Below are 17,922 nucleotides of genomic sequence, written 5' to 3'. Positions count from 1 at the left end.
CAAATGTCAGTTTAGAAAGTGCACTGCCTTGTGCTTCTCACCACCAAAACTTGCAAACCATTGTGTACCCTGAGCATATGCAATGTCTGGAGCCCAACCTGCCTGTAATGCCCAGTGGTGAGTGTTATGTGCTTGAGCAGGACAGTGCTACCCCACAGAAATGGAGCCACTGAGTGACCTGACAGGATAAAGCCTGAGAAGTGTCAGTATTTGAAATGGGTTGTCTCGACCTAGGATTTCCATGTATTTCAGATTACCCCGGTTGTAGGAAGATATAGATGAGCAATTCTGTGTCCAGTTTAATTGTATTTTGTACTGGAATTTTGTATCCAAATACAGTATGAGATAAAAAACAGGTATGAGGGCCTTTATTTGCAACTGTTGCTAGCCAGGGAGTAAAGTTAGGAAGCCAGGCAAATAATCACATCTTCTTCATTTAAAGTATTTCATACTGGCAGGAGTCTTTAACCAGTTCTCCAACTTCTGTCTGCCACTTGGAGCTTTTTATATGAAACAGCAGGAACCTGGCAGCCTGGAGATCTTTGAGCATTGTGAGCAAAAACTTGAACATCATTTATAGGTTTTCCTGCCAAGATTGTAAAAATCTAGACAAAGTAGATACAGTTGTTTCACCCAGCTTTTCACATATTTTTGTCCTTCACTAAGCTCTCAAAGCCTCAACTAGTTTTCCTCCTGACTTTTAAATTCTTGGAAGATATATAGAATAGGATTTGTCTTACCTACCTTTATCCCTAAAAAAGTTACATGGCTAGACTGAGCCATTCTCTAGGCTCCCTCTACAGACAGTGAAGAGACAGAGATCTGCAGGAGGCTTTTTATCTCACATGAATTTAGACAACTGTCTTGGGGTGAGATGAATCCCAGCCCTGTTGTCACCCTCTAGCTTTGATTCAACAAATGTAACAAGTTCCATTTCCATGCTGGGATTTGGAGCCTTGCATAGAATATTCCAACATCTGATTTCCACTTAATTTAATGGAAAATGAATGCATAAGTCTTTTAATTAAGTCTTTTAATTTGAAAATCTCTGCCTTAATGTTTGATTAAGTCTGAATGCACATGTTTGTATATCTAAAAATTGCAAGCAATAAATGTAGCTGTATTATTTTCAAATACCTGAGCATCTGATAACTGCAGCTGATTAGTGGTTTCAAATGGCCACTGCCGAGGATACTATGCTGTAGGTTTGAAAACTAGAACAAGTAAAAATATAGGCTCAATAACTTAATATCTCAACGCTATTTTTTTCTTATCTCTCTCTTAAGTAAAAATTAGATTCTGAAACACATTTAACACAGATAACATTTGTGGATAGAATGACATCACCAGCTGACAAAAATGACTGTGATTACTAGTACTTATAAGTGCAGAATGCACGCAGGAATTAACATGGAATGTAGTTTTGCTATACTAAACAAGTAATCCTTTAAAATGATCACGAGTGGGGCTTCTGATATGGGTTGAATAAAAATGTGAATGAACTTTTAAGGGACATAATTTGCAGGCCACTGTAACTCTTGTATGGTTTGTATTTTTTTGGTTTTTTTTTTTGTTTGTTTGTTTTTTTTTTGCTTAAGGACTCTGCACAGTTTATGTAGTAAAGATATAGAGGTGTTTTTCTATTACCTATGCATAATAAAGAACTCATATTTGTGCTTCTTGCCAAAATTTATGTAAGGTGCCATAATGTTTACTTTTCTGTACTGTCTGGAATTATACAGTGCTTTTGCAATTTCTTTGGGTGATACCTGGACACCCCAAACCACAGTTGTATTATTAAACAATTAAATGCAGCAATAAATAATTTAAAGTGTAGACAAGGTTGTAAAATTTAACAAGAGTGGTTTCTTCAGTACTTCTTTATTAATTGTTTTCTCTTTTTCTGTCTAGCTGTTGCTAAATTTAGTTTTTGTGCATAACATTTCCTTCCTCCATAGGATAAGGGATATACAATATACTTGATCTTGTCCAGTTCCTGTCCCTTTCCAAGAAATAACAGGTCTTTGTTTAGAGCTGTCCATGATTTTGATATGTTCTTACCTGGTTGCAAAGCCTAATAGGAAGTCATAATTTTGAGTTAATTGGACTTGCAGACTACCAAAAACATAGATGAATCTCAGAGTAGCAAAACTTTTAAGCATGTCCTTAATTTTAAGTCTCTTGCTGAGTGTTAGCTAGAGTTTTGTCAAAGTCCTGTAGGGTAGATTTGTGCTAGGGCTGTGTATTGTGGCCTGGGGTGGAGGGAACCTTGAAGATCATCTGCTTTCAACACTAGACCAGGTTGCTCAGAGCTCAAGCCACTTTTAACCTACTGTCTTTTAGTTCAGAGCCATTTTCCTTTGTCTTATCAATACATGCCCTTGTAAATAATCCCTTTCAGGCTTTCTTTGTGTATATAGAGATATATATCTCCTCACCTCTATGTCTTTTCAATCCATCTAATCTTTTCTTTTGGTAAAATCAACTCTTTGTAGCTGCATTACCCTAGCTTCACTATCTGATTCTTCAGCAAGACTCCAGAATGTAACTGGAAGGATGGTTTGTTTTACCTGCAAACTATTCCCTTTCCTACCTGGATCACCAGATTTGCACAAGAATAAGGAACATAGCAGAATAAGATTTTTAACTCAGCTGAAAAGCCATTTATGACCTCTCAAAGTACAGTCTGTTAGATCATAGTTTAGATTGAAGTTCTTCAGTATCAGGGACCTCTGGAGGTCCCAGCTTTGTACTTGTCTCCAATGCACATGGTGCTTTAGTGAGGCTTCAGTAATCCAAGAGGTGGGGAGAGTCCAGTGTGGAATGGAGGTGTCAAGGACTGTCTTCATCATGTTCCAATGTAGTATGCTGTCAGTAATAATTTTATTTTCACTGTAATAAATGATAAAGGGATTTGTGTTCACTAAATTTTAGAGCCTTGGGATTTGGTGCAGTTGGATAGATAGACCTAGAGAGACTCATTTACTAATATTACTGGGAATATGAGTTTTTTTCTGTGCCCTAGTGACACATAATATTTGATGCTCTATATTCACTCATGGCAATACTAGTTATTGCCTTTTCATTCGGATAGATGGCACAGCAGCTTCCATTTACTCATAGAGATGGAAGTAAACAAGGTAAAAAAGAAACCAGGTCAAAATGTCAGAATAAAATAAGAACATTTGTATGGCTGACAGTAGTATAGTAGATAATAGACACACTTAATATTCCATCTCTATAAACTATTCTCAAAGGCAGAGGCTGTGGGGTATTCTCTGGCAGAACAGAGAAATGTAACTGTGGTTCATTTTTGATAAACACAGAACTCAGGTCTGTGATTTGTCTGCAGTGATCATGGATTGAGAATACTGCTAAGAAAATCTATTACTGTTTCCAGCCAGCTAGAGGTATTTTATTACCTATTGAAAAAAAAGGGCTCAAATTTAAAACAATTTTGAATATGGATTTAGTATGCACTGTATCTATAGCAAGTACTAACACATACTCTGCTGTGGGTGGGAGTGTATATTTCTGTTAAAAACTGAATTACTTGGTTGTTAATGCCCAGTCTTTTTGTTCTCACAGCCAGAATATAGGTCTTCTCCTTAGAGACCAATCTTATCCTATATATTTTAAAAGGAAAAAAGAGCATCTTCTGCTGGTCAATGATGATATTGCTGTGAAATCTCAAGGATGATGCCACATTGGCAGTAAGGAATTGGTAGTGGAGTGTGTCTTAAGCCCAGCTTCACTGCTCTTTCCCCCCCTTTCTTTCTCCTATCCATTCTTGTTCACAAGTTTCAGGAATAGAAATAATGAATTGAAATTAAAGAAGCCAGTGAAATGACACATTTCATAAGTTAACTCCTTCTGCTCTGTACATCTTACAGATGAGTATTAAACTGCAATCTCCTGTCTGCTGCAGGTGAATAGTCAAACATGCACAGAGTGGATATTTAAGAATTCATTCCTCTTTTGTCCACAAGCTTCAGTAAAATTTAAAGACTGACAAATAATAGGTATTATACCAGGCATTCTTCTCTGATTCTGTTACTAGACTGAACCGGGTATGTCTCTGTCTTATCCTTTCCTGACAACTTAAGTTAAAAATCTCTGTAATTTTAAGCACTGCAATTTTAAAAGGATATCCAAATTATTATGCACGTAGCATCTGTGTAGATGGAAAAATTGGGTGGCTTATATGTAGTGGAATAACTGTTCTTTTATAGCTGTGTGTAGACTGGTCTTGCTGTTTTCTAGCCTAGTGAGTATCTCCCACAAATACACCAACCAAAGGTGTCTAACTTGGGCACACGTTAGTGGAATGGGTCAACCAACCTCCTGAACACTAGAAAAATGTTTGTTGTCCTTATTTCAGTGCCACCATATTTCAGTTAATCTGAACCCCTGGTAAAATTTCTCAGTGTGGACTTGCTATTTGTGGCATGTAAGTGACATTATCTCAAAGCAGTACTTCTGCAAAGCTGAGTTGTGTGGCCAGTGTCATCACATGTTTTTGCCAAAGTGATGCTGATTCTCATATGCCTGGGATCAGAGTACAGCAGGAAAATGGCATAAATCAATTTGTGTATTTTGCAAAGCCTCTCTTTTTTCTTTTCTTTTTTTTTTTTTAATTTTTATTTCTCCCATTTATATCTGAAAAAAAATAATTGATGTTTGATTTTCTGTTGCTTGATAGTGTACATTTATAGGCAATAAAAATAGAACATTAAGCATTTCCAGTGAATCTGTAAGAGTAACTCCCTATTATGGGCCTTTCCCTGGAATTCCTTTGGATTTTTAAACCTACTCCAGATTTACATGAGAGACAGAGATGTTGCCCCCAGTTTGCACCCCAGTTATTCTCTCTGAGGAGGTATTGCTGTGGGGATCTATTGCATGACTATATCATGCCTTTTCAATAAAACAGAAACTTGTTGTTGTTTCTTTACTGTACAATTGAAGATAAGTTCCTAAGTGGAATGTAAACAATAGTTTAATTAATTATTAAGTGGGCTGAAGAGACTGATATGTTTTGGGCATTGAGCTGAGTTTTGGCAAGAAGTTGCAAGTGCATAATGGAACAGAAAACTACTTATGGCCAAAGCCAAGTCTTAAAATCTTTCAGCCAGTTTTACTACACATTGTTTGAGAGATGGAATCCAGCCACACTAGTAAGTGAAATAAAAGAATGCAACAGCATTATAAGTGTGAAACAACTTATGGAAGGAATAGAGTCGGTCATTTCTGACAGGGAAAGGGAGATGGAGATTCTGTAAGATACCACTATGTGCAAGATTAAAGGTGTATTTAATTCTGTGTAAAATATGCTTCATGTTTGAAATAAAATAAATGAGATAGAATAACAAATGGAAAAGCAATGGAAGTGGGCTTTAAAAACCAACCCTAAATAACCAGATTGGTCCTCTTTTTCAAGTACTTTTATTAACTATAGGGTACCACATATTCTAAGCAAGGATACTGGGAAAATAAAAAATGTGTGCATCTTCTTGTATAACAGACAGCCATATATGGGTTACCCACCTCCATACATATGAGCATTCCACTCACTCTGTTCATACTAGGACTCAGCCTAGGACTCAGCATCTGTAGCCCATACTGGATGTGTACAGATAGGAAAAAACCCTATGCCTGATTATAAAACCATTGTGCTTTACAGATTTACAGATTAGTACTCATATTTCCAAATCTACAGAACTAAGATATATAGATTCCTAATAATTTGTTACTTATGTGTAATTTGTATCAGAATCTTAAATATGTTAGGTAGAGACAAGATTGGTCTAATTCAAAACTAATGGGGAAAATTATTGGCTTCTTGTATTTGGATATTTTATTTCATGGTTTGTGCTTTGTGTATAAGCTTCAATGTCAGATTATTTTTTTATAATTGTGAGTTTTGTAATTTGTAAAGGCTGTGGAGTTTTTCCAGCTGTATTTAATGGCAAAATCTTATCTTGAACTGCATTTTGAAAGCTCAAGTGTAGTTTAATTTGCTTGGAACAGGAGGAGGGAAGGAATGCCATTCTTTCCTTAGGGAAACAGCAGTTCCTTGTGCAACATTAACTTAAAAGAATATGCGACAGATATATGTTGCCAACAGGAATGTAGATGTATAGAATTCTGAAAATAGTAAGTGTCAATAGGAAAGGGCTACAGATGCCAGAAGAAAAATGTAAGCTCCCAAGTGCACTCTCTCTTTTTATTTTTGCCTTGTCCAATGCCAAGATCGATGTTTAAAATTCAGGCTTTCCCTAAAAAGTGATTATTTAAAGAAAAAAAAAAAAGGAGTCAATTCAGAACAGATGTGTTTTGTGTGTGTATTCAGAATTGTTGTATTTGTTTCCATGATTCTATTTGAATATACTATTTACACCTGTTACACATGTGCAGCCAAAAGCTATGTGAGAGAGAAACCAAATTCAGCTTGTCCCGGGCATGAGCTGTGGAGCTGCTGTACAGGGGTGGCTCAGCCAGAGGCTCGTGGGCAGCAGGATCCCTTATCCACTCCCCTTGGGAGCACAGCAGTTGTGCTCTGCAGCACGAGCCTAGAAACCTGTAGCAGGGCATTAAACCACTTAACCTGCAAAGGCAGCAAACTGAACCAATCATTGCTTCTGTCTGTGTTAGCCACCAAGGACAAGTGCTTACTCTTCTTTATAGCAATCTTTTCATGTAGTTGAAGACTGTCATCATGCTCCCTGTGAGCTTCTTCTGTCTTATACAAAGCACAGCTAGATCCTTCTACCTTTCCTCCTTTGAGTCTTTTGGGGTAGGTTGGTTTTTTTGAATGTGTCTTTAATCTCATTGATTTCTGTGGTTCTCAGCTCATTCTTTAAGAGTGGGTGGCCAGAAGTGGACATACTATTCCAGTTGAAGACTTTTCAGAGGTGTGTTTGTTGGAGTGGAAGGGTATTGTATCTAAGACATTTCTCTCATTTCCAAAAGCAATTGATTGCTGACATATTTGCTTTATGATCTGGACAATTTTCTACAGTACTGCTTAGCCAGTATTCCCCACTTTGTTTTGTACTTTTGTCACTTCACTTTATTGAATTTCATCTTCATTTCAGATCATTTCTCCAATCTATCCAAATCATTTTGAATTTCAGTTCTATCCTGCAAGGTATCTACATCCTTTCAAGTGTGATTTCATGTACTGACTTTTTACATCAGTCCATTTTGCTTTCCAAATCATTAAACAAAAAGAAAAGAATGTGGAGAAAATGCCATAGTCTCAGCTGGCCTCATATTCCAGTTGCAAGATCTATCACAGGCAAGTGGAAAAGCCTCATTTAGCTTGCAGACTCTTAATCATGGAAGTGTGTAAGGTGTAAAGAAGACCCCAGCATGACTCTCAGATCACACAGTGAGCATACGGGACTTCTAGATGGAGGGGGAAAAAGAACATCATTGTACTTAAAATCTGATTACCTTTGCCAAAGAAATCAGAGTCAGGAAAAAATATTGAAACGGTAGGATTCCATTTACTGGGAGAACCTATTCAGAGCTGAGCCATGGTTCAAATGACAAATAATACCAGGGGTGGAGGGGATCAGAGGGAACAGTGGCAGTTGTGGAAGAAGTCGTTTTGGTGTTTGGGTACCTGGCCAGAGCAGCATGGCATCTTCACTTCTGACCCAACTTGCTGGCTGTCTCTGCCCTTTCCTCTCCTGTGACCTATTCCTTAAGTTTATTTTAATACAAAATATTTTTTTGAGAATTTTTTTTTTTTTTTTTTTTTTTATGTTTAGGCCATTATTTCAATGTTTGAGCATGTGAGTGCACTACGTGAAAGAGAGGTTGCCATGGTAATTTCTCATTATTGTTGAATAGAAAAATAATTACTCTGGCAAAATCCCCCGTAACCTGTCAAAGCATAAGTTAAAGATGCCTGAGGGCAGCCTTGCCTTCACCATCCCCTTTTTTGCAAAAGGAAAAAAAAAGAAATTTTTTTTTTAATAACTGGATCCTATTTTGGTTTGGCTGAGGACACCTCATTTGATTTGATTCAATTTGGCTTTGAGAGTACATCAGCTCACCTGTGACAAGGGTGGGGCAGAAAATTAATCAGAGCATTTCCGAGGTTGACAGGATTTATACACTCTTTTTTAAGGTCAGGTTCTCTTTCAGGGGGTGGAGTGTTGCATTTTATATTTTTCCTTCTTGCTCACCTAAAATATGCAAGAGCTTAATGACCTTGGGCTGTGTTCAAAGCGTGAGAGAGTCTGGATGTTTCATCTAACCAGGGAGGGCATCCACAGTGATTTCATTTCCACATTTTCCTTGCTTTCAAGGCTCTTTGGGAGCCAGTGTGAGTGCAGATGGGTGTGGTTTTGAGGGGAGGCCCTGCACTTTCCCTGCTCTTCTCTATCTTTCCCACGTGCAGTTACACCTTGGCTATGTGATGCTCTCCTTTTTGTTCCCATGCCATTGGATGCTGTGTGAGTAGCTCCACTGATACTCAACTAATGCATTAACAAATGGGGTGTGTGCCACTGCTGAAATTCTTCCCTCCACTCTTCCTTCCCCATGACAAGTATGTCCCAGTGTTAGATGTCACTGCAGCCTCTCTTAGTCAAGTGGCAGAGTGGCAGCTCATAGTCATTTGTTGGGCAGTACACTCTTGCATGTGGTGCAGAGCTGTGCTGAGCACCTGTGTGTGTTCCATGCTCACCACTGTGTATTTCATGCTTTGCTGTGGCTGCTTGGCTACTCAACACAGCAGAGATTGCACTTGGGAACATTCATCAGGTTTACACCAGGAAAGAACAAGTGCTGTCTGTGGCAGCAGATTTCTGAGATGTGGGGACAGGTTTGATTCCTCCCAGTGTGACGGAAGGCAGGGCTGTATGCTCCTGTCCCTGCCAGGTGGGATGAGCCTTGGCTCAGTGTATTACTGACTCAGACAATAAGTCTCTCTAGGGTCTCCTGTAGGAACCAGATTGTTAAACCTGTCCTTACCATTTCTCTGTTGGATGTTTGACAAAAAATCAAAGTGAAATTGAGAGGTGGGAAGTATACCTTGCTTAACATTTTGTAGTGAAATCCAAAAGGAACATCATCAGGAAATACAGCAGCAGAAGTCAAATCTCCAGATTGCTCTGCATGTGTACATAATGAATATGCTAGATGCATATTTTCCTTTAAATTGGCATTTTATCTCGGGATCTTTTTTTCCTGTGAAGCAAACAAATATTTTCTGGCTTAGGTCTATATTGGTCAGGCATTAAGAGGTGCACAGGTCTCACTGTGCTGAGTGAAGCTGGCCTTGCACTCTGGAAAGGGAGATGCTGTGAGTGGGATAGAGGGGCTCTGGCATCTTCAGAAGTGTATTTCCAGCTTGGTTACTGACCTTGTGTGCTACAAGTGATTTCAGTCTTGGGGCCTCAAAGGAGCAGAAGAGACTGAACCAAAAATTTCTAATCCAGCTATTAAATATATCCACAGCTTTTGAATGAAACATTTTGTGGGTTTTGTGTTGCCCAACTTGTGTGAAAACCCTTGCAAGTTGGGCCACTTGTTTTGATGCTAGACATTGAGGTTTGAATGCCTGTTGTTGATCATCTAGGTCTGAAATGCCTGGTTCAACTGTTAAAGTCAAAAACCACCTGTAGGGCTGTGTTGGTATACGTTTTACATTACTCACTGTTTTAATAATTTCCATGTTCCAGCTATATGTAAGTCTATATATGCACAAGTCATCTTAACACATTTGTTTTATTTCTTGTATCACACTTAAAAGAAAAGATTTTTTCACAACAATTACATTTAATTAACTAGCTGGTATTTAATCAACCTGAAGTAGCATTGTATTTATGTTAAATGGATTGGAGTGGAATGTGGCCATCATATTTAGTTTCTAAATAACTTTCTTGTAATCTCGTGCTGATGATGAGGTTATGTAGCATTATAGAATTAAGTACTAAGGGATTTTTCATTACTAGGACCAAGCATTTGAGACACACAGCTCAGAAAAGGAGGGAAAACTCATAATTGCTTTATTTGCAACTGATTTATAAAACCATATCTAACATTTGGGAAAAAATGTTACAGAAAAGAAAGTTTTTACATATTTAATATGCTGGATAAAATGAAAGACAGTTTATTATATAGTAAATTAAACACTTCAGGTTTTTTCCTAAATTAGAAATAGAACTGTATCTGGGAAAATTAGTTTGAAATGTCATATAGACATCTGCACCCCAAAACCATAGGTGAAGAAGCCAAACTAGGTGCGATCCTGTTGAATTTCTTTTACAACAGATGAACATATTTTCATTTTGCCTTCTGTTAAGTGAATGATCTGTTGCTTCCTAGGATAGTGACAACCTCTGGTGGGATGCCTTTGCAACTGAATTTTTTGAAGATGATGCAACCTTAACACTTTCATTTTGTTTGGAAGATGGACCAAAGCGATACAGTAAGAAATGTATATTTTTTGTTCTAATGTTAAGTATGAGTTTCTAAAAACAGATTATCTGTACAAGACAGATGCAGCCCTGGCAATGAGAAAGTCATTTGTGTATATTCAGTGACTATTAAGTGACATTAAATAATACCATGAATTGGAATTCTATTTTTACAGAATTCCTTTGGGTTTTACTACATGAAAATAAATCATTACCTTGTGGAATGAAGCAAATAATAAAATATAATTTTTGGGGTTTTTTTTTAAATAAATGTTTTCTGTGGCTATGCTTGCACTCTTTGGTAATTTTTTTTTCTGCAAAAATTCAAGCATTGAGTCTTGTGAGCAAAATTGTTCACAGAAAGGGAACTTTGTAGCAAATATCAGTGTTTTTTGCTGGAAGGGCTTCCAAAATTAAAGAGGGATCGGAAAAACAATAAATTAAAATATATATCCTTGCTGATGTAGATAAGTATTATTCCATCAACTGTATGAATCTATGCTGCTTGCACACATTAAGGACCAGCCTTGGAAGCTGTCTGAGCAGCAGTGGAAGTCTAGAATACTCTCAGTCAAGCACTAAATGAAAGCTTGAATAAAAGTGAAGCAGTGAATAAATCTGACGGCATTGGAATCCATTGCCTGCACACCCTGAGCAGCAAAAAGGGATAAAATTCATCAAACAAATTGTTCAAAGTGAATAATTCACTCAGCTTTAGCAGCAAGCAACAGAGAGAGAAGTAAACATTGAAAAACTGCATTGCCAATTGTTTGACTCCATTCAGAGTGACCCCTGCTTCATGGTGACAGATTGTGCTCTCTACTTAATGTTCTGAATCTTGTGAGGTTCCTCTTTTTCATGAGAGTGACTGATTGTCAGCATATCACTCACACACTTCTAATTCCTATTATCAATTATCTCAGGTATTTATTTGACAAGTGTTACCTTCTTCTGGAGAAAAAATAACAACCACTTTGAATGCATGTTTCTGGGATTAGTGTTGACAGAATTACAGTTTCTTGCCTTTCAAAGCAAGTGATAACTCTCTAAAAGTCCTCAAATTACAGCCTATAGCAACATTGGTAGCAGCTGATCTGTCCTGATTAGGTTGAGTCAACTTGTCAGATATCAGATTTGCTAGTTGTGTTATCAGTCCAGAAGGCACAGATAAATCAGCAAAAAGGCAATTAATGTCCAGTTAGATCAGAGGGACTTGTGATTCTGGAAAACAGTGCTGCATATCAAAGTATTTGTCAACGTGTAAAACACTCCTGTTGTCACAAATGCATGATAATGGTTGTATTGTCTGTAAGTGGGACAGTTTGGCATGGGGTAATGCTTTGATTCTTAACATTGTTGCTGATAAGAATGATTGAAAGATCAAATTACTGTAGTCATGCTTTTAAAAGTGACTCGTAGACAGAATATTTCCTCTGGTTTTAATTTCTGAACTCTGCACAAACTGTTGTTGCTTTTGGTTTTTTTCTCAGTATCTGGAATTAAAGCTCCACATTTAAGACTCTTTGCTGTTAATTCATATTTCCTTATTTTGTTAGTTAATATTTCTGACCTACAATATTAGTGATGCTTTTTGACATGAGCAGTATTCCAGCTCAGTGAAACTCTGAAGAGCTTGCTGGCAACTGTTCTGGTTTGAGACTTCCATTGCCTTCTGAGAAGGCTTTGAGAGCAGTCTTGAGGGCTCTGTGCTGTCCAAGTCCCTGCTTGGAGACACATTCAGCTTTGCTTGTGGGGGCTGCAGAGTGGAGGTTGCATGTTTAGAGTAGCTCTCCCTAGCTGGACACCTAGCTTGGTGTCCAAAACCATGGCCAGGAGTTGAGAATAGAGAATTTTTCTGCCCTTACAGTCTCTGTTTTGCTTGCTCAAGCCATGCTCATACTCTGCTATTCTCTTATGGATGCTCTTGGCATCTCCCAAAAGCCATAATGACACCCAGTACCTCTATCCCAAGCTGGTGAAATTGCTGACCAGGGCTGTGGCTCCTGTTAGGTGAGTATGGCATGTGGCTGCAGCACCAAGCATGGAGAATTGAAAGTGGTTAAAAAAGATGCCCTTTTCTTCATCTGTGCTGTCTCCAGCAAGACAACTGCCTCCTTGCCTAGTATGTATGCTCTTTGAGATGGAGAGGGCACTAAACACATTGGAACTGGCAGAGAGGAAAAAGACAAATTGTTCTTACTCTTGCAAGCACAGTAATGGAGGGAACCAAGATAAGGCCCAGGGAAAGAGAAAAAAGCATCCTTTGAGAAGTTGTTTATAAAGTAGAAAGTGATGAAGGATGCTGACCTCTTGCCTTTGCTCTAGGGTTCAGGTCAAAATTGCCTGCTTTGTCTTGCTTCAGCCTGTGAGAGCTTTGCTTACATCTCTGACACTGGTTGTGGCCACCATCATATTTTTTTTTCCTTAGGGCAATGGTTTCCCTCTTCTGAGAACTAAAAAATGTTTGTTGGGAGTAAACAAATTAAAAAAACCCGTGTGTGTGTGTGTGTGTGTGTGTGTGTGTGTGTGTGTGTGTGTGCGCAAAGGACAAAAACTTTTTTGCTGTCCATGGCCTCATTTTTCTCTGGGTTATGGCAATTCCCAGTCCATTTCTCTCCTTCTCAGGGGCTGTCCAGAGCCTGTGTTAAGCCATCAGAGCCATGAAGAAGCATGCTGGTTTGCCCCAGGTTCCTTCTTCAAAGCCCCTCAAGAATGTTGTGGGAGGCTGCTGGGAGCTAATCTTGAGTGCAATTCCCAAATTCCTTTGGGGTCTTTTTCTTGTGGTTGCTTTAAACTTTTTTCTTTTGTATCATAGCCTGGCTCTCTCTGTCCTCTGCTCTTACCTGAACAGTCCAATTCTACAGCCAATGCAGATGTTCAGAGCAGATCTATAAATCAGTGTTTGTGCAAGTGGTAGAAGATGCTGTATTTTAAAATTACTTTTATTTGCCTCCCCTTTTGTTTTAACTTTTAATATACAACTTTGTTCAACAGATTATAAGGGTTGTGAGCTCACCTTTTTTTTTTGTCTCAAAACTTTGTTTTGAAAACAAAGTTGCTTATTTACTTTCATGGCCCAAAACTGAAGCTTTTTGAAGAACGTAAAATACTTCTAGGTCTTTCATTCATATTACCATGTTTTACAGCTCTCCTCTCTATACTGAGAAAAGCAGTTTTCTTCTCTTTGCTATTCTCAATGTTTCTCCTCAACTGTCAGCTCTGAGATTCTTTCATTTTTAAGGAAAAATAGATATGGTTCAAAGTGGGGATTTCAAGTCACTGGGTTATGTTTACTTTGCTTCATGTCAGGCAACACTTTGTACATCAGCACATTTTACTGTACACGAGCTGGCTTTAAATGTCCCTATTTCTGCAGGGTACAGCATGTAAAGATGTAAAACTAACTTATGCCCTGGGAAGAGCAGAGGTTTGTTAGTTCAGTGATCCACTGGTGTTAATTAATTTGATTGCAAGGTTTGTTACACCTAGACCTAGTTATCTGAGCAGAACCATATCCTGCCTTGGATAGATGTGACTTGAAAGCCCAGCTTAACTTTTTTGAGCAGAGATTCTGTGTCAGACCAGAAATAGCTGCTGTGCCCATCTTTGCAGCTCTTTTTGTCTTTCTTCAGTATTTGATTTCTGTAGATGCAAGAACTTTACCTTCTGAAATCCTTTCTCCCTGGCACAGCATTCCAGAAAGAAGATACCACCTTCTTTCAAACAGCCACTGAAAATATGTTTTTCTCTGACTTGCTTACACCTCCCCCAGCTATTCTTTTGGTCTGCTGTTATCTATGAACCCTACTAATATTACTGAATTCTTTGTTGAAATTTTAATGAAAATGCTGCAGAAAATAAAGATATATTTTAGGTTAAAAAAGGTGTAAATTATGCATTTCTCTAGTCTGGCTTTTTGGCTACCCTGTGATGGAGAGAAACCTCACACATTCCAAAGCTTAAAGACAAGGAAAGGTTCCCAGAAGCAGAGATGGTACCTGTCTTACACTGCATTGAATTATAGTCAACAGAAACTAAGAAGTAAACACATGAAGTTCATTCTACAGTGAAAGCAAAAAGAAATTTGCTTTAATATATGACTCCCTGATTTGTTTGTTCACGAAATAAATAGGATTTAAACAAAATCGAAAAAAGAAAATACGCCTAATGGAGCAGAATTTTTGTTTCCTTGTTGTGAGTAAAGCATTCAAAAAGGCTTCTATCCCTGTAAAAGAGTAAATACTAGACTCTGATCCATTGTTGCCCAGGTTCTTTGTTTCTCAGAGACAAAATATTTCCTGAACAGATAAGAGAAACAAGTTTGATTGACAGCTCTTAGCAGAGTCTCATCAGCTGCTGTGCTGACAGGCTGGTGATGCACACTGTGCTGATGTGGTGGGGACTGACAGCTGATTGACAGCCCAGGACTGAGCAGACAGCAAAGATGAAGCATGCTCAGTAAGAATAATGTGCAGTGTTTATGCAGCACTGCAGAGAATAGGAGCTAGAAAGTTAACTCTTTCAGGGAATGTGCTACTTTGACACATAATGAATGCAGTTGCCACTGTACAGAAAATTAGAGCTTGTCTGTATTTCTGTTCTGTTCACTAAATGATTTCTGTCCATGGAGAAGCTATAATACTGTGAGGAAGCAAAAGCATAAGCTATTACATTTGTAGCTATAAAAAAATTTCATGTGTGGTAGATATGATGGAGTCCTCAAAATGGATTTATTTAAGCTTATAGATGTAGAATATATTGAGAATCTCAGGCACTTTTTATAGGCTTTCATCATACAATTTTATATGGCATTGCATAATGTTACACAGTAGAAATTTCAAAAGGAACAATTTGTGCTCTTTGCTCTCCCTATCCTTAGGAAAATATAGTGATTTCAGTTTTATTGTTGCTCTGAATCTGTAGCTGATAATTGAATATGTATTTTCTGTTATAATTTCTACTGCAGTTTGTGTTTGGAATGTACAAGGTAACTATACCATGCTTTGCATTTCATGCCCTTTTATTTCGTTTTCTTTACTTGGCTCATGAACCCTATTTGAATTTTCTTCATTTCTAGAGAGAGGGAGAGATAGAGAGATAGAGAGATAGAGAGATAGAGAGATAGATAGATAGATAGATAGATAGATAGATAGATAGATAGATAGATAGATAGATAGATAAAAAGAGGGAAGGAAGGAAAGGAAGGAAGGAAAGGAAGGAAGGAAAGGAAGGAAGGAAGGAAGGAAGGAAGGAAGGAAGGAAGGAAGGAAGGAAGGAAGGAAGGAAGGAAGGAAGGAAGGAAGGAAGGAAGGAAGGAAGGAAGAAGGAAGGAAGGAAGGAAGGAAGGAAGGAAGGAAGGAAGGAAGGAAGGAAGGAAGGAAGGAAGGAAGGAAGGAGAAGGAAGGAAGGAAGGAAGGAAGGAAGGAAGGAAGGAAGGAAGGAAGGAAGGAAGGAAGGAAGGAAGGAAGGAAGGAAGGAAGGAAGGAAGGAAGGAAGGAAGGAAGGAAGGAAGGAAGGAAGAAGGAAGGAAGGAAGGAAGGAAGGAAGGAAGGAAGGAAGGAAGGAAGGAAGGAAGGAAGGAAGGAAGGAAGGAAGGAAGGAAGGAAGGAAGGAAGGAAGGAAGGAAGGAAGGAAGGAAGGAAGGAAGGAAGTAAGGAAGGAAGGAAGGAAGGAAGAAGGAAGGAAGGAAGGAAGGAAGGAAGGAAGGAAGGAAGGAAGGAAGGAAGGAAGGAAAGGAAGGAAGAAGGTAAGGAAGGAAAGGAAGGAAGGAAGGAAGGGAGGGCCAAATGGCAAAATCATACACTTTGAAGTGCTTATCTAAGTTTTTTTTTGTGTGCCTTTAGAATATATTAAATAAGTGTATTTTATATTTTATTACTAATTATTCAATTACTACTCAGCAAGGAAGCTGCAACTGGTTGTGATTTTATCCTTGTTTTTAAAACCTGTGCAATGCAGGTAACTTCACTGAAAAACCTTTGCAGGGGTTAATGGTGAGAAGCTACATCTAGTGGGTACTTCTCACAAGCATAATTTGGGAATAAACAGGAAAAGTTCATCACACATTACCCACTTGCATAACTATTTTCAAAAAGATGGTTTGAGGGACCAGCATGCTACATTATCACCCCACGTTTCTCTAAAACTGTCATCTGGATTCTCTCCTATAACTCTTAGAGAGAAAATTAAATTTGTCTAGAGAAACAGATTGTTTTATTTCCAGAAACATCTTCTTTCTTTTTCCCTTTATATTTTTTCCCCCTCAAGAAATCACAGCCATTAAACATCATTTGAGCATCCAGGTACAACACAGTAAATTGTCCTAGCTTTGTAAAACAGATTATTCTGGGTGACACCTTGGTATTCATCTTTATGTACCACTATTCTATATTTGTGGTTTTTCTAAGTTTCTGGGCAATACTTTTGAGTTTAATTTCAGAACATAGATAAACATTTCATTAAAATCAGATTTAAGAGGTCCACAATTGCCTGGATGACTACTAGCCCCTCCATCCTGTAGCTATTGATTTCTAATTAACAATTGCTTTTGCATTTCATTGCATTAAAATTGATGTTTTAAAGAGTTCTCAACCAATTTTACATATGCTCTATGAAAATGGTAAATTAATAAACTTTAGTAAGAATATAAGTAATGCACTAGTAAGTTGAATGCTTTACAGGTGTCTAAGTGTTACAGCCATGCACTTTTCTTTATCACCCAAACTTTTGTAAGCTCATCAAAGAATAAAATGAGATTTGTTTGACAAGAACTATTTTGCATATGTTGACTGGCATTAATTGCATCCCTTTCACTTCAGTCTTTGTCAGTTAAATCCTGTATTTTTTTCACTATTTTGTCTGGATTGGTATTAAGCAAGTGTGTCAGGTTATGCTGTTCCCTGAGTGTATAGTGTCCCTTAAATATCAGCACAGCAGTAGTGGGGTTTTAAAATTCCCTCAGTAGTTCTTTTATGTTTTTAGTTAATATTTTATAACACAAGATAGAAATGTGAAAAAGACCCTTGGAACTGCTAATTTCAAAACATTTACTTAAAGATACTATTTAAGATCCATCTTAGCTGCTGATGGGCTAGAAAGCACTTTTCACTCAAATCAACATTCTTTCTAAAAGTAGAACAAAAAGGCTTCTTATATATTGATGTTGAAAGTTTTTCTGTTCCCAAATTAAATTGAGTTTTGATAAATTTGTAGGTCTTATTTCTCTAGTTTTTACAGATACTAATTTTTCACTGCCAACTTCAGCATCTCATGCTAATATTTTGTATGTCATAATATGTTTTTACAGAACATTTCTCCCTTTTTTATCTTTGCTTTTATTTTCATCATAATTATCAGGATTTTTTCCCTTCTAATTAATGTCTTTTTTCTACTAACTTATTTTTACCAAAGTTGTTATCATTTTCACATTATAGCTGCATCTCTTAGATATCTTAGGAAGTCTCTTTAACACATTCTTAATTTTCAT

The 17,922-nt window shown here is 37.7% G+C and overlaps 1 protein-coding gene across 11 annotated transcripts in view; it reads left to right on the top strand.

The window, feature by feature from the left end:
- Positions 1-17,922, top strand: part of LDB2 (LIM domain binding 2) — a 212,120-nt gene that overhangs the window by 61,153 nt on the left and 133,045 nt on the right. For all 11 annotated transcript variants that reach the window (XM_079307444.1, XM_079307438.1, XM_079307445.1 and 8 more), the window contains one exon: positions 10,345-10,447. In XM_079307444.1, the coding sequence (XP_079163570.1) occupies positions 10,345-10,447 (103 nt within the window). The remainder of the gene's footprint in view (positions 1-10,344; positions 10,448-17,922) is intronic.

This window comes from Erithacus rubecula (assembly GCF_903797595.1).
Source record: "Erithacus rubecula genome assembly, chromosome: 5".
NCBI classification, from domain to species: Eukaryota; Metazoa; Chordata; class Aves; order Passeriformes; family Muscicapidae; genus Erithacus; species Erithacus rubecula.
The sequence above is the reverse complement of the archived record's forward strand: the minus strand, read 5'-3'. Positions and strand labels throughout refer to the sequence as shown.